The sequence below is a fragment of the Oratosquilla oratoria genome, unplaced genomic scaffold (genome assembly GCF_046742065.1).
Source record: "Oratosquilla oratoria isolate Oo_2021 unplaced genomic scaffold, ASM4674206v1 SCAFFOLD81, whole genome shotgun sequence".
NCBI lineage: Eukaryota > Metazoa > Arthropoda > Malacostraca > Stomatopoda > Squillidae > Oratosquilla > Oratosquilla oratoria.
Genome location: NW_027467745.1, coordinates 98,502 through 122,500, shown reverse-complemented (window position 1 = coordinate 122,500; position 23,999 = coordinate 98,502). Strand labels below are relative to the sequence as shown.

General features: G+C 42.6%; 1 protein-coding gene across 5 annotated transcripts in view; it reads left to right on the top strand.

The window, feature by feature from the left end:
* LOC143024025 (tensin-3-like) overlaps positions 1–23,999 on the top strand; it is a 257,123-nt gene that overhangs the window by 153,971 nt on the left and 79,153 nt on the right. For all 5 annotated transcript variants that reach the window (XM_076182733.1, XM_076182734.1, XM_076182731.1 and 2 more), the window contains 3 exons: positions 12,894–13,157; positions 15,801–15,970; positions 23,705–23,854. In XM_076182733.1, coding sequence (XP_076038848.1) covers positions 12,894–13,157; positions 15,801–15,970; positions 23,705–23,854 — 584 coding nt within the window. The remainder of the gene's footprint in view (positions 1–12,893; positions 13,158–15,800; positions 15,971–23,704; positions 23,855–23,999) is intronic.

Sequence of the window (23,999 nt, the reverse complement as noted above, 5' to 3'; positions counted from 1 at the left end):
CTTTCCTTATCTTCACCCGAAATGGTTGTCAACCGAGATCCCATTTCCTCCAAGTGATTTATCCACGTTTCTTTAGTTATTTTTGTGACACATTTTGGCGATCGTGCAATTCAGGGTCAGAGGTCAGCTTGGCCTTCTTGTGACCTCCTTCGACTGGCTGACTTCCGGTGCAGTACCTCCTTCCTTTCTTCCAGCCAAGATGCAATTGGTCATGTCTTCTGTCCCTTCATTGCTCCATGCACTCCTTTAGTATCAATTTTTCGATCCCATCTAGCCCTTTCTCACTTCCATATTCTCAAGAAATTTAATTACTTATCACATTTCCAATCTGACATGGCTTGAAATCCATGGTGAAGACTGATAGGAAAATTCTGTTCACAAATCTGAAGGACACATAAGTTTTACCTTGACATTTGTCACTTACGGCTTTTCCTAAGATCTTTTCCTATTCTCTTCTAATCCTTCAAGACCAATTTATGTTTATTTACGTGTCTTTTGTTTAAAACATCCCTTTTTGTGATTTTTCTGCCTTCATTCTTGGAAAGTCATTTTCTATCCTGGGAATATAAAGTCTCTCTCTCTCTCTCTCTCTCTCTCTCTCTCTCTCTCTCGAGCGCGTGCGCGTGTGTGTCTTTGTGTGTGTGAGTATGTGTGTGTGCGTGTGCGTGTATGTGTCTGTGTGTGCGTAATTACTTAACTACTGTATAGTGCATAGTAAAGGAGCAACACTCGTTGGGTCCCGTCTCCTACTCTCCAATTTGTCATGCCTAGTTGCCTCAAATTCATGTTCAGTTCAAACTTGATTCATTTCCTTAAATTCCAATTATCATGTTTAGATTTGTATTCATGTATGATTTCAGCTTGGAATTTTTCCTATTCTGAGGAATCTCAAGCATTTTTGCATCTATACGGAAAAATGTATTTCTTCACATCCGTATGACAACCTAGTCTTCCTTTATGTTTTCATGACCTCTTAAGCCTTCTTGCCCCTAATCAAAAGAGCTCTTCTGTCATTGCAATCTATCCCCATTAGTGGCCTGAGTACTGTAGTCATGTCACCTCTTTCTCTTCGACCTTTTACAGTTAACAAACCCAGTACTTTTAATCTCTCCACATATGGTTTATCTGCCAGGCTGGGGACCCGTTTATTTGCTGCCCCTTGTGTTCTCTCAGTCTAGCTTATATCCTTCACTCTGTGTGGGGACCATACCACAGACGCATATCCTAGTCTTGGGTGGCTCAGGGTTTCTGCCCTCTTCTTACAATAAGGCTGTAAATCTTGTCCACCAATTGTTCCCTATATTGTTTAAGAATCCAGTTTGAGATCTCGTCAGGTCCTGAAGCTCTTCTCACATCCAGTGATCCCTAGAGGTTGAGTACTTCCCTCGCTTCTACGTTTAGATCCTCTAGACCCGAATTCTTGTTCACATTACTTTCCTCTAAAAAAAAAAATATATATATATATATATATATATATATATGTGTGTGTATGTGTGTGTATATATACTCTCCATTGTGAGAATAGATTGGAAACTTTTATTTCTGACTAAATTGAAGCCCCCTCAATGGCGTCACCAGCCACTATTAGCTTGATGATAATTTCCCTGTGTCTCAATGTACCATTGATAAAACCTGTAAAGTAGTTAGTTTCGGTTCATGTTTGCATCTGCCCACATAACCCCTTTCAAAAGTACTTTCTTCCTCCCTGTGGGTCCTTGTTTAGTCGTTCCTAGTTTGTTTGTAAGCTTCTTTTGTTTCATTGCTTCTTCTCTTCCTCCATTTTCCCCATGCCATTTCCCTTTCCTCCTTCTCGCACCTTTTGTTTAACCAAACCTGTTTCTGCTTTTTCCTTCCACCAATCTTTGGCCCCTATTTGTTCACTCCCAGTTTTTAAAGGGAAAGAACGGTTTCCCATTTCCTCCTTATTTCCGTGGTATTCATGAATTGCTCCCAGTTTGTTTCTTCAAAGAATTTTCTCAACCCTAAGTAAAATGCTTTCCTAAAATTGAGTCTCCCTTGCCTGTGTGATTCATTCCTTGGCTCTGTTTCCTTGTCAACCATCTCGTCTGGCTCCTTGGTAAGTAGCAGATCTAATCTTGTGGGAATGTCATCTCCTCTTACCCGAGTCACTTCTTTTACCCACTGAGTCATTGTGTTTTCCATCGTTATACTTAACAGATTATCTCCCCAGGAATCTAACTTGCCTCTTGCTTCCCATTCCTCTCAGTTGACCTCGCTGCAGTTAAAATCTCCAATAAGGACGATATTGTTACTTACCTTCGCTTAGATTTGCTTTCTCCTACTTTGTCATTTTTCACAACAACCATTACCATACCCATTTTATCTTCTCTCTCTCTTCTCCAGGTGGTGTATCTATCATTCCCCAGCTGTAGATAACTTTTGAGGGATTTTAACAACCTTTAAAAGATGTTGTGTCTTTGCACTTCTATCTTCAGTCGCATCTTTTCTAATCCAAATAGTTTCCAACTTTTCTTCTCGTACTAATTTCCAAGACTTGCTGATTACTTTATTTGCTATAGTTTGCGATGTAAATTCCATTTTCATCGAAAGTGAGCCATTTGTATGGTACTTACCTAAATATATCATCAACCTGATCCGTTACATCGGAGTCATCTTATAATCATGGAGGTGGCTTTCATAGCTTTTTCCATCTCACGTTCCTGGTGTCCCTTCCATGACGTAATGTCGTCTTCACACCAACCAAAAAAGATGACACACCAAGTCTTACTAATTAAACATCTGACAAAAGATTCCGTTTTTTATAACCTTCCCTACTCTTTCTTCTAGGCCAACAATTTCACTTTGCTGTTTTATGATCTCTTAAAAGTTTCCTGCATCCCACGGTTGACCAGATAACCAGCTTTCTTGTACCTTCAAGAGCTCACTGAATCGTTTGATTTTTTTCTGGCCTCGCTTGTTTTTCGGGTATTGAGAAGACTAATTCTATCACTGTCAAAGACTCGTTTTCCCTTTTTAGTTTCACAATATCTGCTCTGTGTGTGTGTGTGTGTGTGTGTGTGTGTGTGTGTGTGTGTGTGTGTGTGTGTGTGTGTGTGTGCGTGCGTGCGTGTGTGTGCGTGTGTGCGCTGTCAAAGACTCATTTTCCCTTTTTAGTTTCACAATACCTGCTGTGTGTGTGTGTGTGTGTGTGTGTGTGTGTGTATGTGTATGTGTGTGTGTGAGCGCGTGTGTGTGCGTGTGTGTGTGTGTGTGTGTGTGTGTGTGTGTGCGTGCGTGTGTGTGTGTGTGTGTGCGTCCGTGTGTGTGTGTGCGTGTTTGTGACACCCGGGCTGGATGGACATCATGTGGAATGTCTGACAGCTCTATTGGATTCGCTTTGTAAGGCTGTTTGTTGTGTAACGAAGGGAGGGAAATGTGTCAGAGGACCGGAGGAATGCCTGTATAGTTCCGCTTTACAATGGAAGGGGGGACAAATGTGAATGGAGTAGATTTGGAGGGATCAATTTCTTTAACGTGTTTGGAAAGACATATGGGAGAATGTTAAATAAGAGGAATGGAAGGAGAATTGGGGGGGAGTGATTGGGGGGGGAACAGTGTGGGTTTGGGAGATGTGGAGGGTCAAGGGGAGGGGATTGTGGGAAGTATTGCAGAAGTGGGGGAGACTGTTGAGGACGGTCATTACCCTTTACGTGAGAAGTAGAGTTTGTGTTAGGATTTGGAATGGTAAGAGTGTTTTGAAGTGAAGGTGGGGCTGTGTCAATAGTGTATTATGTCGCCATGGTTGTTCAACGTGTATAATGATGGGATGGTACGGGAGGTAAGTGCGAGGATGATAAACGATTGGGGGATGGTTATAGGAAAGGGAAGTAGGAGGCGAGACGGTTCTGGACGACAGTTGGAAGGGTTTGTGATTAGAGAAAATTGAAAGTAAATGAGGACAAACGCAAAATGGCGAGATGGATAAGTGATGAGGGTGGCAGGGAGTAGGATGCAAGTCTTTAAACAGAGAGGTTAGAGAAAGGGATATTTTTTAAGTATTTAGGGTCACATGTAGAAGGGGGTGAAGGCTTAGAGATGGAGATAAAATGTAGAGTAAGTGGATCAACGAAATGCCCTGGGAAACGAAAAGTGTCACGAGAAATGGGTACCGATGTAAAGAAGTGCTTGGTTCAAGTTCTCCAACCCTGCTCCTCTGCAATGGCGGACGCCAGAGGTGCAATATCTCAGTGTCGCATTTCAGTGTTGATACTTTATTACGATGGCATTAGGCTTCTTCATCCACAACAACAGCCATTCCAACACCTTCGGCACTTCAGACGCTTTTCACACCATCCATACAACTTTAGACAAGCCGGATAAAGCCACTGTCCGTGGTGAGGTAAAAGGCTGTATCGGCTCCCAGGGTATAGGATGATGATTCCGTAGTGTACCTTAAAAGATGAACAAACACGCGCATGCACACACACACACACACACACACACACACACACACACACACACACACACACACACACACACACACACACACACACACACACACACACACACACACACACACGCACACACACACGCACACACACACGCATGGTTACATGGGACGTTCAGAATTTGCAGAAAATCACATGGGACGTTCAGAATTTTGAGTTTCAGAATTTGTAGAAAATTATCCAGAGACAGGTCTTAGTTTTATCCCAGATTACTCTTCGTGCGAACCCAGAACGATTTCTGTCTGTAAGTCGAGGGCGAAGAAATAACGAATTCGGAGTTTTGTATAATGACAGTGTTACAAACAGCCAGTGATGTAACGAAGAATTCGGTGTGATTCTCGTAACCGCGGTTAATTTAGGTGCGAAATTAACATTGATGCCACAGCATAATAAATCCAACCTACAGATAAAATCGTACCCTATAAGACTCAAAAAGGTGAGCAAAACTGCACCACCAGTTCTATTGGAAAATCAATGTAAACTGAACTAATGTGCTTTGACAGCTGTAAGGCAAATTCAACGTGAGGGTATGATAAGTTCAGAGAGCGGCGGCAGCAACGATGCAGGAGGGATTTTGGCTCGCCTCTTTGAATTAGTGACACTTTTATGCTTTGGGATCCGTGACCCCATGGAAGGGGGTTATGGGTCACCAGTGAAGGATTCCTGATCACAGAAATCATAGACAGAGACCCTAATTTTATTGAAAGATATGTTTAGCTAAGGAGATAAGCTCCGGTTTAACGAAACGTTATCATAACCAGCATGTTGGACTTCTCATAGTAAGAGCTGAGTCCAGGTTGTCGATGGAAGAGGCAAGATGGAAGCATAGATGCTGCTGCCTCTGTCGGTTTGGCTACCGGGAGACGATGAGGCTGCCGAGTGGCGGCGGGCGAGAGAAGAGAGACACGAGCACCCGGCCGGTCCGTCCAGGCTACAGTTGGCTCGGCTCCAAGTGTGTGTGTGTGGGCCAAATGCCCGGGGGTTCCCGTCCACCCACGCCACGCCACCTCCGTCCCCGCCGCCGCCACTTCTTATTCCTCCTCCTCCACTAGTTCGTGACATTTTGGCATCTTCTTTTCCACCTCGTCTTCCTTCTTCTTTCTTCTTTTTTTTCCCCTTCGCCACGCCACCCCGACGCGACGCCAGCCTCCGTCAACACCAGCATGACCGACTCGTCAGCTTCTTTTCTGTTTCTTGTTGCTCCTCATTCCCTTCATTCCAGCCCCACATCCCGCAGTATGTATTCCATTTTCCTAGCCTCATTCGTCCATGTTCTTTTCATGTACCTTTCCCCTTCGTCCCCCCCCCCGTCTCCCCCGTCCACAACAACAACAACATCGCCTATTTCAGTCCGTCCTTTACCTTGTGTTCCAACTCGCCACCCCCTCCTCCTCTCGTTTCTTCCTCTCTCTCTCTCTCTCTCTCTCTCTCTCTCTCTCTCTCTCTCTCTCTCTCTCTCTCTCTCTCTCTCTCTCTCTCTCTCTCTCTCACTCTCTCTCTCTCTCTCTCTCTCACTCTCTCACTCTCTCTCTCTCTCTCTATTTGTCGACCATCCCTTTATCCCAGCATCCCCTTGTCACTTATTCTATCATTGTTATTTAACTCTGCTTCATTTCCCTTCCCTTTTAAACCAGACTGAAGTGTGCAGTGATTCACTGGGATAACGCCGCCAGCGCATGGGCAAACCTACTTCTTGAATGAAGTCCGGACTTCGGAGTCTTCGGCTGGCACGAGGGTTGAGTGCTCTTAAAGTGGCCTTGACGCCTTGAGATAGATATAAGGAAGTCATATTTTTCGGGGGAGGGAACCGTGAGAATTGGCCAGGCGCATACCCAAGATTATGCCAGAGTTATCCACAGGGCGGAGAAAACGCGAATGCGCTCATGTACTCTCACGTGTTCGCACAGACTGATCGATCATGGAAATCATTCTGCGACGTCAGAATGCCGCCGCCGCCGGCGACGTCCTCCCGGCGGTTTCCCGGCGCTGCCGGGAACGACATCAGCTCCGTTTCTCACACAATTTCTCTTTTGCTTCCCCTTCCCTCCTCTTGTCGTCATCATCCGCCGAGTTTCTGCTAGTACAGAACTGTCCTCCCCTCCAGCTGATTCTGTCGATTTGCTCCCTCCTTTCAAATGTCTATCTGTTCCTGATGTGTTACCTCGTCTTACTGCGCCTTTTCTGTTGTTATCGTTAGGACAGAGATAACTTTTACTCCTGGTTACATTCCCAGTGGTACTAGCCATACTGTCTGTCCTTAAGGAATGTATAACCTTTGTATACAATGACCTTTATTCCATTATCTGTATATTTCCATGCGTGGGGATGGGAATGGGGGTATGTGTGTGTGTGTGCGTGTGTGTGTGTGTGCGTGTGTGTGTGTGTGCGTGTGTGTGTGTGTGTGTATGTGTGTGCGTGCGTGCGTGCGTGCGTGTGTGTGTGCATGAGTGCGTATTTTTACCTAGTTTTAAGTTACAGGATAAGAGTTACTATGCCATCAGCAGGTCCCTGTTTCTGCGTTCCCAAAGGTCAGTTTTGACCTTATAATGTCCCATCCTTACTGACTTTACTCTCTCTTACTCCAAGATATTCATTTGATTATCAGTCTAGAACCTAAAATATGTATGCCTTGAAAATCTAGTCGTTTTAAAATTCATTTCATGACCTCTGAGTTTCCTTTTTCCCACAAAGAGCCTTCTTTATCAAATATACGGTATCCACTTTTTCATGGCTCTAAAAACTGCTATTAGATCTCTCTCTCTCTCTCTCTCTCTCTCTCTCTCTCTCTCTCTCTCTCTCTCTCTCTCTTCTTGCCTTTAAATTTTGCAGCCCCCAGAAAATATTCAGTCTGTTCTCATATTAATGATTATCAGATCTGGAACCATTTTGTCTGTTCTAAATAGTCATAGTTTGCTTGATAACTTTCTACGTGGGAAGCACACCGCTGCAGCATATTCGAGTCTAGGGCGAATCAGGTTTTCGATCATCTTCATCATGTCTTTGTTCATGTAGTACAACGCTTCTCATATGTCCCTCGTTATACTGTAACTTTCCCCAGCGATCATTTTGATATTTGTTTTTGGTGACAAGTTTTCCATTACCGTTACTCCCAAGTTTGTCTCACCATGCTTTGGTTATTTTATCATTACTCATTCTATGCAGCAGTGATAGTCTCTTCTTACATCAAAGTCCAGCATCTTGCATTTCTTCATATTGGAATTCACTTCTCTTTTCCGGCTCCACTCACAAGCCCTATCCAGCTCTTCTTGTAATAACCTAAAGTCCTCTATATTCTTTACTCTCCTTCTGATCTTTGCATCATCCGCGAAGGAAATATCATACCAAGTCTATTTTTTATGTTATTAACATATACTAACAGTAGCTCTATTATTATCATTTACCCCTGTGGGATTCAATTGTAACTTCCCTCCATCCAGATATCGTGATCTTCGCCAAGATCCTCATTGATATGTTCTTAAGAAAGTTTCTTGTCCATTTCAGCAAATTCAATTCAAGACCTATAGGATTCATCTTCCAAAGATCTAAGTAAACATAGTCCACCCAAACTGCTTTCTTCTGGGGCATATCTATAACTCTTGAATAAAATCTCAATACGTTGGAAATACGATCTTCCTTTCCTGAAACCGAAATGGTTTTCCATCATGATTTTTTTTTCTTCTAGATACTTTGACCATCGGCCTTTCATTTTCCTTCTAACATCTCAGTGACCACACTGATCAAAGACAGACCTATAGTTTATAGGACCCTCCTAAAGAACTTTTATAAATTGAAACATCATCAGCAGGTTTCTATTCAACTAGCACTTTCTTCTCTCCTAGTGAACACAAAGTTTTGTATCTTGCCCACTAGTTGTTCCTGACTTTCTTTGAGTGTCCTACTTGATATCCCCTCAAGCTCAGTAGAGTTTCTTATACCCAGTGCCTCCAGTAGTTTTTGCACCTCTTTTAACTGTATTTTTATGTCATTCAACCCCCCCCCACACTTCTAAAAATATTCTCGTATACCTTATCATTGGTAAACGAGAACTGGAAGTTACATTTTATCTGCTCACTCGTCAGCATCTTCATTCATTGTTCCACCTCCTTTTAACATGGTTATTTCTTCATTGTGCCTCAATGTGTCAGTAACGAATTAGTAAAACAATTTTAGTTATACTTTCCTCGATTTTTTTCTCTCTTATCTTTATATATTCATTCGTGGGTCTCTTGTATCCTTCCCTTGATCTACTTGTTCCTTCCTTTCATTCTCTGTCTTTCCTATACGTTATCTTTTTCCATTTTTGCAGAAACATGTCTAGGTTACACTATTTTTTTTTTTAATTACTTTCCTCTCCATTTCGGTACATGCTTTTTCATTTCCAAGTTAAGAATGTCCCATTTATGCTATATATTTTTAGAATGTCAGAATTCTCTCAAGCCTGTTTCCTTATAACAAAATCTCAATTCTACAAGCCTTTCGAAGATTACATCTTCCCTGCCTATATAACTCACCCCGTAGTTCTGGATTCCCTGCTGTTAAATGGAACTCCGATACTACATGGTCACTTATCCTCATAGGACATCAGCAAACTGATGAATAAATGGCTCTTTGTTAAGCAGTAAATCTAGTCTGGCTGGTGTATCTTTCCCTCTCTTTCGTGTTACATTTAGCAGGATATAACCCCCATGACGCCACATTTCTTCCACTCTTTCCAGCCTTCCCAGTTTATCTCTCCTCAGTTGAATTCACTCAATAGGACCACACTGTCACTGCCTCTGTTTTCTTCATTCGTGTGCCCATGTCTAAAAACTGTTGGCAATCTTCACTTCATGCTCTTGTCTTACGGGGGTACATATTTTACACCATCGTAATCTATGCATCCAGCCGTCTTTCTCCCAGTACCACTACGACCACCTTTTAGTTATTCTTCATTATCGTCATCGCACCTTCCATTCATCTCTCCCCCTCTCCACATGCCATACATCCCATCATCTAAACTGAATATAATTTTTTTTTTCTAATTTGGTCTCAACTATACAAGATTCTTCTTCCTCAAACAAGTGTTAACTCTAGTCTAGCTGATATGAAACAATCATTATTGGCTTACGTCGCCTTTCTTCAAGTTTCTTACATTGTCTTGTCTTTTTCTACTAACTCTTCTTCCGCCTCCTTTTCAGATACCATTTCCTCAGTTTCTGCTCCATCAACCTCCACTAAAATTCTGCTCTCTTCGTTTCTGTCCGTTCGCCTTTTTATTTCATAGTTCCATTGACTAAATCTCTCATTTTTGTTCTTTCCATCACCATTGTGTCTCTTCTTATCCAAAAAGTTTTTCAGTTTGTCATTGTCAGCCAGCCTCCATGTTTTATCGGTTATCTTGTTCACTACAGATTGTGATGAATTTAATTTTCATTGGCCTCGCTCCACCAATTTCATATTAGTCAAACTTGTAGATTTCTTCATAACCGTCAATGTCTGTCATGGTGTCTAATACCACTGATGCAATCTCCTTAGCTTCTGTAAGCTCTTTTTTTTTTTCCTCTTCGCTTTTGACGAAATATGATCCTGTGCACATCCCATAATAACTAAACACGTTTCCTTACCCTCCACGTCTGTCACTAACACTCTGCTGGTTTTAAATTAAAACCTTATATTTTTTCTGTTATCTTGTATATTTTTCCTGTTATCATATGCTTCTATTCACAGCATCTCGATTATCTCTATAGAATCAGTTTGTTCAGTTTCGTAGATTTGTATGTGTGTGTGTGTATGTTTGTGTGTGTGGGTGGGTGGGTGGATGTTTACCTAATATGTATTATACATGAAAGGAGCAATGCTCGTTGGGTCTCGTTTCCTACTTTCCAATTTATCATACCTAGCTGCCTCTAATTCATATAAAGTTCCAATTTAGTCTATGTCCTTGATTTCCAATTATCCTATTTTGATTTGAATTCATATATTGTTCCAGCTTGGGCTATATCATCTTTTGAAATACTCCATGTACTCATGGATCTATATGAAAAGCTTTATTACTTCACATCCTTTAGGGGTATAATCTTCCGTGATTTCTTCCCATGACCTCTTCAGACTCTCCTACGCTTAATCAAGAGATCTCTTCTGCCAATGCTATCTATAGATCCCCTTTAGTAACCTGAGTACTGTCATCATAACACCTCTTTCTCTTCGATCTTTCAAAGTTGACAGACCCAATACCTTTGTCTTTCCTCATAATTATGGTTTATCTGCCAGGCTGGCTGGGGACCACTTTGGTTGCTTCCCCTTGGGTATTCTCTCGGTCTTGCTTGTGCCTTTCACTCTGTCTCTGCGTGGAGACCATATCACTGAGACGCATATTCCAGTCTTGGATTGATCAGATTGTGTGTGTGTGTGTGTGTGTGTGTGTGTGTGTGTGTGTGTGTGTGTGTGTGTGTATGCATGCGTCTGTGTGTGTGTTTGTGTGTGCGTGCGCGCGCGCGAGCGAGCATGCGTTGGTGCATGTGTATGTGCGTGCGTGCGTGCGTGTCAACATATCCCAAAGAATCCCAAATCAAACTTCATTTCTCCACTGTTCCCAGCGCCACAAGCCCCCAACCTACACTATTCCACCTCCTCTCCACAAGGTGTGTCTTACATAAACACCAGCGCACATGCTCAAACAAAGCCCGTGGGAGTGATACTTTACTCAAAAAAAAAAAAACACCCCTCCTGCCTTCGCACTGACCGACCGTCGACTGACCCAAAGCGAGAGCGTCCGTCCATATTAGGACCACATCCGACACACACACGACCTTCTTGCCGCCCCACACCACAAGAAGCCTCACAGGGAAAGAAAACAAACAAAACTAAACGCGTTCAGAATAATCACAGTCACAGGACTCACAGGATTCGCACACTAAAAGAAAGACTTGTAACACTTTATGCGAACCACACTAGGCTATGTATCTAAGCCACAATAAGAAAGCCAAGAGTGTGTGTGTGTGTGTGTGTGTGTGTGTGTGTGTGTGTGTGTGTGTGTGTGTGTGTGTGTGTGTGTGTGTGTGTGTGTGTGTGTGTGTGCGTGTGTGTGTGTAGATGCGTGCATGTGTGTGTGTGTGTGTGTGTGTGCGTGTGTGTGTGTGTGTGTAGATGCGTGTGTAAATTAAGGTGCCTAAACTCGTCCTCGTAAAGTAAATTTCTGAACCCATGTACCATTTTCGTCATTCTCCTCTGTACTGATTCTAAAGAATCAATATCCAATCTATAAGACGGAGACCAAAACTGTACTGCATAGTCAAGGATGGGTCTGACTAACGCCAGATAGAGTTTAATACCTACCTCTGTACTTTTATTTGTAACCTCCCTAGCATTGAAACCTAATGCTATGTTAGCTCTTTTCCTGGGGTTGATGCACTGTTTCCTGGATTTAAGGTTAGGACTCACTAACACTTTCAAGTTTCTCTCGCATTAAGATTTCTCTAAAATGTGTTTTCAAAGCTATATCTGTTTTCTTTGCTGTGTAAACCTACGTTTAAGACACTTTATTTTGAAGTATTGAAGGTCATTTGCCACTTCACCGACCATGTGAACCATTTTTTTTAAACCTCCCTTCATTATCCCGGCGTCTTCCTCTGACCTAATTTGACGTCCCATCTTAGTTTTGTCCGCAATCTTACTAAAATCACTAATATAATCCTATTGTCCAAGTCGTTTATATACATGAGGAACAATAAGGGACCCAAAACCGAGCACTTGGGAACTCCACTAGTAACACTTTCCATTTGGATTTTACACCATCAATGGTAATCCGCTGTTTTCTGGTACTGATTCATGCTCTAATCCATTCAAACACTTTTCCTCCTATGCCACGGGGTTTGACTTTGTTTAGTAGTCTCTGGTAGGGCACCTTGTCGAACATTTTACTAAAGATAACAACGTAACTATCATGGTTATGTGCGCCTTGTAGACATAAGTGTAAAAAGATAGAAGATTAGTTACACGTGACCTACCTTTGGTGAACTCATGCTGTGAGTCAGGAATCAAAATATGTCTCTCGATGTTATCTTTCATTCTGTTAGCTATTATTGATTCAACCATTTTACCTATAACCGAGGTCAGAGTGACCTGTAGTTGTGCATAGACGATGTATCACCCTTTTTGAAAACAGGAACACACACACACACTCACGAATGCATGCACGAACACACGCACTAATGCAAATATACGTAAACACTGGAACCTAAGATACCCTCGCAGAAGTACGCAGTCCTCGTGTAGTTGGCGACGCAGAAGACAGTCATAGCATGTTGTCGCAGGTGAGAGTCCGCCGCGCCTCTCCCGCCGCGCCGTAGGAGCCCCAACACCTCCACCCGCCCCGACCCTGGCGCCAATATACGATAGTCCCCGCGTCCACTCCTCACCCTTCTGACTTCCATCCCTTTCTTGCAGACGCAGTCGGCGGCGCGGCAGCAGCAGCAGCGGCTCATGGCAGGCCATGGGGTCTCAGGAGGCGGACTGGTGGGTGTCGGCCCCCCCTCCTCGTCCTCGGCAGGCGGGTCTCACTCGGGCAAAGGACCACGCATGGACGTGGTCTACGTGACGGAGCGCATCATCTCGCTCTCCTTCCCGGCAGACGTCGACGACGCCACCTACCGGCTCCACCTGAGGGAGGTGGCCCGTATGCTCTCCTCCAAGCACGGCGACAATTTCAAGGTCAACAAAACTTTCTTTCAGCCGCACGCACATACGCACATACACACACACACACACACACACACACACACACACACACACACACACACACGCACACACACACACACACACCTACACGTTGCTGTGGCTTAAAAAATGAGGTTTAATGATGTATTTCTCATATTGTTTATATTTCTTGTTCCAAAACCCCCCATCTTTTTTACATTTCTTAATTTCTTCTCACATTTTGCCCACGATGTACCTCTTGCCCTCCTTCCGCTCTTTCCCATTTGAAGCGCTCCTCATTTGTCGGCAATAAATCCTGATTGCGATTTTGAGCTCAAGGTTTGAAGCTTGTTAGTCATTGCCCCAGTGTCAGGCTCCACAGAACTCATCATCCGCGTCGGCACCGACGTCGGAAAGGATCATCTCCCCTGCACCCGTCTTCAGCACTCATCAACGCCCTCACTTCCATTCTCGGGTAGAGCCCGAAGGGCATGCCACGCCGCCACCCTTCGACTGTGCCCAAGTTGTGTCTGTGCCAGCAGATTCGACTGTCTTCTCCAGCTTATAAAAGGAAAAAAAATGCTGATCAATTTTACAGCCCCCTCCTCCCAACTACCTTCCTTCATTAAATATCTGTGATTTTCACCTCTTCGACGTGACGTCACCTCATGAGGATAGAAGCGCTGCATATCACCGACGACATGCAATGTCATCCTTCACTTTTTGACACGAGACCTGACGACCTGCGCCTTCTGCCTCACTCCTTCTGTTGCAAGCCGGGAACAGCTCTGGAAACTTCTGGAAAGGCCTGAGGACAGCCTTCTTGCAAGCGACTGTGGGGTCGAGGGTTTTCATTCAGTGAAATTTGAGGCAACAGATGTTGATAACTCTATCCATACCCTTTGCTGAGTCACTTTTTCTACGTAGAATATACATACAAATACATTTGGGTAGCTGTTTAACTTTGTATTTGTTTTTTCTAATTAGATTTATTTCTGCTGAAAGGTGAGCTTAAACAAGTTATTTATAATCACTTATTTCGACGCTTCGTATTCATTGGAAATAATTTCATCCATAAAAACAACCAGTAGTATAAAATGTATCGATTGAAATAAAATTAAAATTACAATACAAATAATACAGTATTAATCAGTACAATGACCAATACTTACAGTTAGTAGTCAGTGGACATAGGAACTGACTGAACTGATAGTTATTTGCATGAGAACAGAATACATACACACGTGTGGGCTACAGGTTCGCCACTTGGGCCTGCCCCCCGGTGACTACAGCGAGAACTCTCAACAGGAAAGAAGAGGAGCTCCCACCGTGCAAAACCTCCAGTGCTTCGTCCATTTTGTCGTGTACATGCCGGACCAAGAGGGCAATCGAAGATTCCATCTGCAGGCCTTCGACAGGCAGCTGCTGCCGCCACCGCCTCAGCCGTGCAGGACGGCGAGCCTGATGGCCGCAGTGCTCTTCACTCCCCGGGCTCTTCATAGAGCCGGCCCCTCACGGTTGCCCTGGCAAAGGCGAAGCCCAGCTGAACGCTTTTCAGCACGACCTGGTCGACTCTGGACAGCTGATGGCTGCTACACAGCGGCTCGTAGTTGCTGGCAGCGGCTCATCACCTGCAGCCTGAGGCGAGACTCTCTCAAGCTGGTGGTGGTCGCAGCGTGCGATGCACTCCGTGTCTTGCTTGGCGTGGCTCTAAATCTTTCTGCAAGCTGTTTAACATTGTTGCCAGGCGAGTGGAGGCCACCTCTATAACTATACTTCGCCTGGCCCGTGGCGCACCACCACGTAGGCAAGCTCCAACCCATGACCGGAGCTCTGGCATGGCACTGCAGTGACACACAACTCCTGATTGTCTTGGGCCTTCCTTGCCATCGGGTGTCAGTGGTTGTGGCCAAGTGTGTGCATTTGCTGGAGTGCGTGACCTCTTCTGCACTTAAATCTCCTCTTGGCTCTGGTTTTCTTATTACCTTCTTGAGGATAAGGTCGTCGTGATCTTCGTCTAAGAAGGACTACCTCCAGAGCATCCCGCTCCAGACTGGGCAGGGCGCCGCTAGTGTCTACGGACACTGTTGTGGCTGTTCGGATCGCCGCATCGGCCTCCTCACTCATTCACCTACCCACGGGCCTGGGCGGGACGCGGTTGAGCCGCTCAAGGCCTTCTTATGCGACGGGGATCTGGGCGTGTGTGGGATTCACCACGTTCACGGTCTTGGATCACGACATACGAAATTTCTGTAAAAACCCTCTATGCCGCGAAGTGCAAGGTCCATTAGAAACATAAAGGTCATCATACTTGGTAAGCAAACACTTAGAATCAAGAAAGATTCCTGTTGTATGCACAGTTGTGATAGTCTTGCTGTTACCTGTAATTCTGCCATTCCAGCACGAGCTATCATAAATTTTCGGAAGGATTCCACAGACTGCATATTAGCCATGATGCTTCTTAAGCTCCCGGAGAACCTTGTAATTCTGAACAAGATTCTCTGACTTCATTTTGCCCACTGCGTAGCTTTCTTCTTTATTTCTCTTTTTCTGTCTCACCTCTTCTTTCCATGAAAAACTCCTCCCACAACTCCCTTGCCTCTTTCTTGTGGAAACAAAATCGACACACCCATCTAACGTCTCTTCACCCCACCACAGGTCTTTAACCTCTCTCACCACGGAGAACTGAGCCGATTCTTGCCACGTATTTCCGAGCTGGGCTGGCCCGAGCAGCTGGCGCCTGCCCTCGAACGACTGTGCTCGATCTGCAAGGCCCTCGACTCGTGGGTCAACCAGCACAACCTGCATGTAGCTGTTCTACATGCCAGGTAGGTCATGATGTCAGAGCCATTCAGGGAAAAGGTAGGGAGAAGGGGCAGGAGCAGGGGTAGTGTGAAAGGAAAGAGAAGGAGGACCAGAAAGGGACCGGGGAATAATTGTGGATTTTTTGTTGTCACATTTATTTGTTCCTGGGTGGGATTTGTATTGTGGACAGTTTCATATGCTGTTTGGTGGATCTATTTTAAAGCTGCATTGCTAATCCTCAAGAGAGGGTTTGCATGATTGTTCCAATGCTTTACTAAGGAGTTTGCAACCTCTTTTGTTGCATTTATCTGTCTATATCTATATACTAAAATGTTTCTTCCCCCGTATAAGGGAGTTTGTCACCCAAGACCCATCCCCACCCACCCCACTCCCATCTACTCCCATTTCTCTCCATTTCATTTTAGTTCCTTGTGAATGAAGGTCATTCTTGCCCCCTTCCCACTGCCTAGAGCAGAAGTAATTTAACAAGACACAGCTTATCCAAAGCATGGCCACACCGATTCATGTGCATGGCGAACCTCCCTCTTTGTTCCCTTGTGCAGAAGTAAAGAAGACCACGAGAAATCCTTTCAGGCCGCATCAGTTTATTGTTCACTTGCAACTATTCTCTACTCACAACCTATCCCTATCTCTTGTCTACTCCATTCCTTGCTCAGCAGACATTCCCCTTTTACTCAAGGTCTCTTTCACCCCCCATCCATCCATTCTTGGTCTTCCTCTCAAATGCACTCCACCCACCTCTCCCTTCCACACTTTTTTTTATCTATTTTTTTATCTTTATTTTTAGCCAGCCTTCCCTCACTCAACTTTTCCATGTACCCAAACCATCACAGTATTCTTTCATCTGCCCTATCTGCCAGCACCCTTCCACATCTGCTCTTCTCCTCACCTCCTCATGCTTAAATCTATCTATTCTTGTAACACCCACCATTCTTCTCACAAACTTCATCTCAAACACATTTAAATTTCTCCTTTCTACATCTCTTAAATTCATAGCCTCCATCCTATACAGTGTCTTAAACACAATCACCCATTCATACAATCTTCTCTTTGTATATATCCTCAGGTTCTTATTTTTCATGACACTTTTCATTCTCCCAATACATTTAGTTGCGTCCTTCATTCTTCAATTTACCTCCACCTCTACTCCTCCATTCCCTGCTACATATTACCATAGATACTTAAAACTATCCACTTCCTCAAACCTCTCTCCTGTAAGACTAAACTCCAAGTTATTGCCACTCTCACCTCATTTACATTCCATAACTTTGCATTTATCCACATTTACTCTCAACTTCCTCCTACCACACACCTTCCCAAATTCCACTCTAACTGCCTTCGATCCTCCTCTAACCCAGCCACAAGCGCATTGTCTTTAGCAAACAACAACTGGCTCACTTCCCACTTTCCTCAAGATTATATATCTAACCATCACCCTCAGATTTACCTCCCATACCATCCCATCCAACAAATTTAAGAGCCATGGTGATAACACACCCTTGGTGTAACCCCCAGCTTCACCTCAAAGCATTCACTCTCACCATACCCAATTGTAACACAAGCTCTTTTACTCATGTAAAAGCTTTTGATTACGTTTAACAGTTTTCCCCCAATTCCATATATCAGTAATACCTCCCATAATGCCTTTCTGTCGACCTCGCCATAAGCCTTATTTAGATCCATAAAAGCTCAAAAAGCATCCTTACCTTTTGCCAAAAACTTTTCTCATATCTACCTTACAAAAAAAAAAAAAAAATCCACGTACCCTCTACTTTCCCTAAATCCACACCGTTTCTCACCAATTACTCCCTCTGTCCTATCTTAATCTTCTCAGTTAATACCCATATGCCTTTCTAACCACATTCAACCACATTGAGATCCCACAACACAACTATCATTACAGTCATATTCCTCCCAAAACTTCACAGTTACGCTCCCTGTCAGTTTTGCATAGAGCACCTTGTCTCTATGTGCATCAGGGTAAACCATCACCTTTAATGCTATATGAATTGCATGTGCTATAACAAATATTGTTTGTAATATCTCTAGTCAAATAGTTTCCTTCAAGTTTCACTAGATTATATCGGGCTATTGCTTTTACAGCACGCACAGTGCAAATTTGTAAAATCCTGGTGAGTTTTACCCATGTACTGGCGGTAGTCTTCACAACACATTCAAACTTCCTTGCAAACTGCCACTATTGCAGTGGATTGCCATAAAAAAGTACTGAGCACTAATTTGGTTAGTTGTGGGACGTTAATAGGCTCCATTTCTTGTTTGTTCTATATGCAGACTGCTTTAACATGGACCTGTATTTTCCACGCAGCGTGAGATACCTAATCAAAAGTGATCTCTTTGCCATGATACAAAATTACCGAAACATATCTCTATGTTTCTATAGGGTCCTAGGCTCAGCTGAGATAGATTACTCATCAAACTACTTCTTGAGGAGTAACCAGTGCTATGTCAGCTCCCGTTTTAACCTTTTTGAGCTCCATACCAAACTACTTCATCCTTAATTTATAACTCTGAATCTCTCCTCGTACTTTTAAGTCATTTTCAAAAGCAGCTCTATGAGTATTGGTAGTTGGATTTGCACACACACACACACACACACACACACACACACACACACACACACACACACACACACACACACACACACACACACACACACACACACACACAAAGTTTGTCTAAACTGGAACTACGAACCCTGGAACAAAGAAGAGAAAGAGGCGATCTATTGGCCATTAACAGAATCATGAAAGGCATGGGAGTCCTTGACAGAGAAGACTTATTAAAGTGGGATAGAAGAAAAACAAGGGGACATGAAAAGAAACTCAAGGGACAGTTATAGAAGAGATCTGAAAAAAACAGCTTTTCACATAGAGTGATGGATGTCTGCAACAAATTGGACGAAACAATAGTGTGTGCAAACACTACATGAATTTAAGAACAAACTAGATGTTGCGAGATACAAAGACGGATCACTACGAGCATAGCTTCCCTTCCTGTATAATACAACTGTAAATATTAGGTAAACACACACACACACACACACACACACACACACACACACACAGAGAGAGAGAGAGAGAGAGATGAAGAGCAAGAAATAGAAAAGGAAATAGAGGAAGTGCACAGAGTGGGAAAATATGCAGGAGGAAAAAGTCGACCCCTAAAGATCAAATTAAGGGTACAAATGGGAGCGGTAGAGATTTTAGCAAAAACAGGAAAGTTAGCAAGAAGTGAACACTATAAAGATATATGGATAAAAAGAGACATGAATGATGAGGAAAGAGAAAGGGAAAAGACATTAAAAAGCGAAGCTTAAAAAAAAAAAAACGAGAAAAGAACGGAGACCGAGAAAATGAAATTCTATTGGAGTGTTAGACATGAGACTAAAAAAAAATTATATTCAAGAAAAAGAAACGAAAGGATCAGAGAACAATATGGAGAGAGTAGAAAATTAAAAGTAACTTATACTAATGTAGACGGATTAATCCCAGGATTAAATTAACTAAATGATTACCTGTCAAAAGAAAAACCAGACATAATGGGAATTCTGGAAACAAATTAAAGGGATCCACTATTACCACTGGGTTAGAAATAGAGAGGAGAAACAGGGTGGAGGAGTCATGTTCTTGGCTAAGAAAAACTTAAATGTGATCAAGTTACAAATGGAGAGAACAGGGTGGAGATGATCACAATGAGAGTTGCTGATAGTGACATGAAAAGTAGAAAGTTTGTGGTGAGTTATGTGCCTCCAAAAACGGGATATTCGAGAGAGATTATTCTAAAATATTAGAAAATATATGGCTTTCATGAAATGAGATGCTGAAGGGTGGAGGTAACGTGGTACGTATGGAAGATTTTAACTGCAAAGAAATCTGTTGGGAAGAGATGACAGTGAAAAGTGGAGAGGATCTATGGGGAAATGTATTACTTGACATGACTATAGAACATACAATGACACAATGAGTAAAAGAAAACACTAGATTTAGAAATAATGAAGAACCGTCGAGTATAATTATTATTACGTCAGAACCTGAAATTGTGTATAAAATTGAATACAAGACGCCAATTGCGAACAGTGACCACATATTACTTGAATTAGAACTAAAGGAGGAAATATATATAGAGAGAAATAATAAACACAGAAAAGGAAGACTGATGTATAGTAAGACGGACTTTGAGAAACTTTGGAATTTTTTTCTTAAAGTGAGTTAGGAAAAATTCTACAATAAAGAAACACAGGTCGAAGAAAAATGGATGATTCTGATGGAAATTTATAAAGAAGGAGTGGATAAACATGTCCCAAAGGAAAATCAGGAAAAGATGTATATTAAGTGCTGGTTTAACATAAGGTGCAGCAAAGCGAAAGATAGAAGAGATAAAGCTTGGGAAAGATGGAGAAAATACAAAAAAAAAAAAAAAATAGAAAGTGGCAAATATATATCAATCAAAGGAATGAATATGTAAAAATACGCAGGGAGGAAAAAAGAAACTATGAAAAAGACATAATAGAAAAATGTAAGGATCAGCCAAAACTATTCTATAGATATGTGAACGGTAAACTAAAAAACAAACAGGAAATAGTGAAACTACGCCAAGGGAATATGGAATACACAGAAGATACAGAAATGGCTGAAGTCATGAGCAAACACTTCAAGTCGGTTTTCACTAGAGAAAATGTACAACATCGGGATGAAGGGAGAGAAGTGAAATCCCCCATGAGGGAAATAATAGTAACACGGAAAGAAATAATGGACCAAATAATGAACCTTGATGTCAGGAAATCGCACGGCCCGGATGGAATCGCAAACTGGATATTAAAAGAATGTAAAGAAGAACTAATAGACAAAATATATAACATAATAAGTTGCTCACTCAAAGAAGGGAAAATACCAGAAGACTGAAAAATCCTGATGTCGTACCAATATATAAAGGAGGAAACAAGGAAGATCCAACAAAGTACAGACCGCTTTCCCTTACAAGCATGGTAGCCAACATTTGTGAAAAAATTATGGAAAGTAGATGGATAAAATATCTGGAGGATAACAATATATTAAATCCGAGACAATTCGGATTTTAACAGGGAAGATTATGTGCCACAAATTGGATCTGTTTTTACTCAAGACTACTAGATATAATACAGGAAAGGGACGGATAGGCTGATTGTGCTTTCCATAGGAGGGATACAAGGTAAACTACTGAAATGGATGGAGAATTTCTTGCATGGGAGAAAAATAAGAGTAGTGCTCAGAGATAAGAGTTCTACTTGGGAAGAGGTGATTAGTGGAGTTCCACAACTATCAGTATTGGCTCCAATAATGTTTGCTATTTATGTGAATGGCATGGACGAGGGTGTGGAATGTTACGTGAGCTTCTTTGCAGATGACGCAAAACTATTGAAGAAAATGAGTACTGAAACGGATCGTCATTCACTGCAGAGAAATCTGAAGAGGGTTTGGGAATGGAGTCAGAAGTGGGAAGTGGACTTCAACTTTAAGAAATGTAACATAAGGGATTTTGGAAAAAGAAAAAAAGAAAAAAAGATATCAGGACAATATAAAATTGGTGCAAAGGAAGTAAAGAAGGTGGGAACTGAAAAAATACCTGGCAGTAATCATCACAAAGAGACCTGAAAAAGAACAGCTTCCCCCACAGAGTGGTGGATGTATGGAATAAACTGGACGAAATGATAGTGTGTGCAAAAATCATACACGAATTTAAGAACAACTTAGATACTGTGAGATACAGAGACGGGACACAACGAGCGTAGCCCCCATCCTTTAAGATACAACTTGGTAAATACACACACACGCGCGTACACACACACACGCACACAAGACACACATACACACACATAACCACAAACACGGAGAGAGATGATACGATTACAGTATTCAGGTCGCTAAAGGGGATAGACTACATTGACAGAAGAAATCACTTGAGGATTGGAGAGCTTTGAGGGGTCAAGAGAACACACTGAGAATGACTACATGTCTATTAGAAGATGTGAAAAAATACAGTTTTCGATACAGGTGCGTAAATGCGTGGAATAACATAGGAGATATGGAACTGACCAAGCTGTTACAATACACGAATTCAACTCTAAAAATGGAACCACACGTGAATTTGAAGCGAGGTGTGATCAATTAGAGAATAAGAGAAAGGACCCCAAGAGCATTGCTCATACAAATGCACGCACACACACGCACACACACGCACACACAAGCACACACACGCACACACAAGCACACACACGCACACACACTATATATATATATGTGTGTGTGTGTGTGTGTGTGTGTGTGTGTGTGTGTGTGTGTGTGTGTGTGTGTGTGTGTGTTATGAATTGTACTACAGTAGATTTCGTTTCCATCCTTTTTGTGTCTCGGCGCTGTTTCAGTCGTATTTATATCCTCAAATATAGAAAAATATTTTTACAAGGTAATCTTAGTTATGTTCTGTTCGATGTATTATTTATTAAGACTGATGCCTCTTCTGCTTGTTCAGTCTCTATGTTTCACTCCAACAATGTATTCAACTCGTTTTACAGAATTGATTTATACATTTGTTTATATTACTGTTTATTTATCTATATTTCTATCCACTAATTTACTCATTCATTTGTTTATTTTTGTCACACTCCACCAGTAAGGTCTGGTCTATTTCTCATTGCTTTACAAATCTGTGGACTTAGCCCCACAGGCAGCCCGTTGGTCGGTTCGATCGTTCGCCTGTTATGTCGTGGAGAGCACATCTTCCTATGGTCCCCCTTTCCCATTTAACTGTCGCGGAACCGCCAAAGTCAACCCCATCACCTTCCTGCTTATCAGTGTTCTGGTATGAAGGGCAACCAAGGAAGGAAATCAACGCAGTGGTCTTTATCTTTCTCTTTATTCACCGAATCAGGCGAGAATGTGGCGAGCCTGAGGTCTGGAGCTAGAGGTTCTCGATCCGGTGTTAGGAGAGAGAGTCTTGGAGCTTGTAGATCCTCGATCCGATGCTAGGAGAGAGGTCTGAGAGCTAGTCGAGTTGTTGATGTTGCTGGTGACGAGGCTGTTCTTCATACCAGAACACTACAAATTTATGAAACATGAAATTCATCTCTCCTAGACGAGACATTGTAAACAAACTTTCTACAATCAAATATGTAAATGATGCTGATCACATCAGTATTTAAGAAACATACTACAATAAACCAAGCTTTATATGAATCATATAAGGCCTGCACGAAACGAATAAGCTATACTGTACTACTTCTTGTAGATAATGACAGTATTTTCATCATTATCTTAATCCGTATACTTATCCTAATGCTCATTTTCATCACCGTTTTCATCATTATCATCACCCTTATCGTTATCCTTATTCCTTTTCTCTCTCCTGTCCTCATTCTCCTCGTACATGCCATCGTCCTTATGTTCATCCTTATACTCACCCGCATCCTGATCCACATCTTCATCCATATACATCTTCATCCACATCTTCAGCCTCATCCTCCTTATTCTCATCCACGCCTTCTCCCCCCATCCCAAACGACTTTAGAACCAGGAGAGGGATTTAAGGGATTTTAAGATTTTAGGGTATTAAGGTTTTAGTATTTTTATTTTGCATTCGCACACTTAAAATCCTTGTGCACGAGACTGATCCCATCCTACTCAACTTTACCTGACTAACCGTTCTATTTCACAAAGGACTCACTCTTTCCGTGGTCGTTTCAGGGGTGGTTACGAGAAGCTGGGTGTGGTGGTGGCTGCCTACATGCACTACAGCAACATTTGCGCCTCCACCGACCAGGCCCTCGACCGCTATGCCATGAAGAGGTTCTTCGACGACAAGATTGGCCAGCTGTACCACCCGTCGCAGAAACGGTAAGGCCAACGAAAATTCACAGGAGGGTAAGAACCGAAGGAAGAGGATCGGCAGGGGCCTTTTGTGGGATTCGTTCTAATTGCCGGTAGCAGTTTTTTTTTCAGTGGAAAGGAATTCTTCAGCAGTCAAGGGTCAGGACGGGGG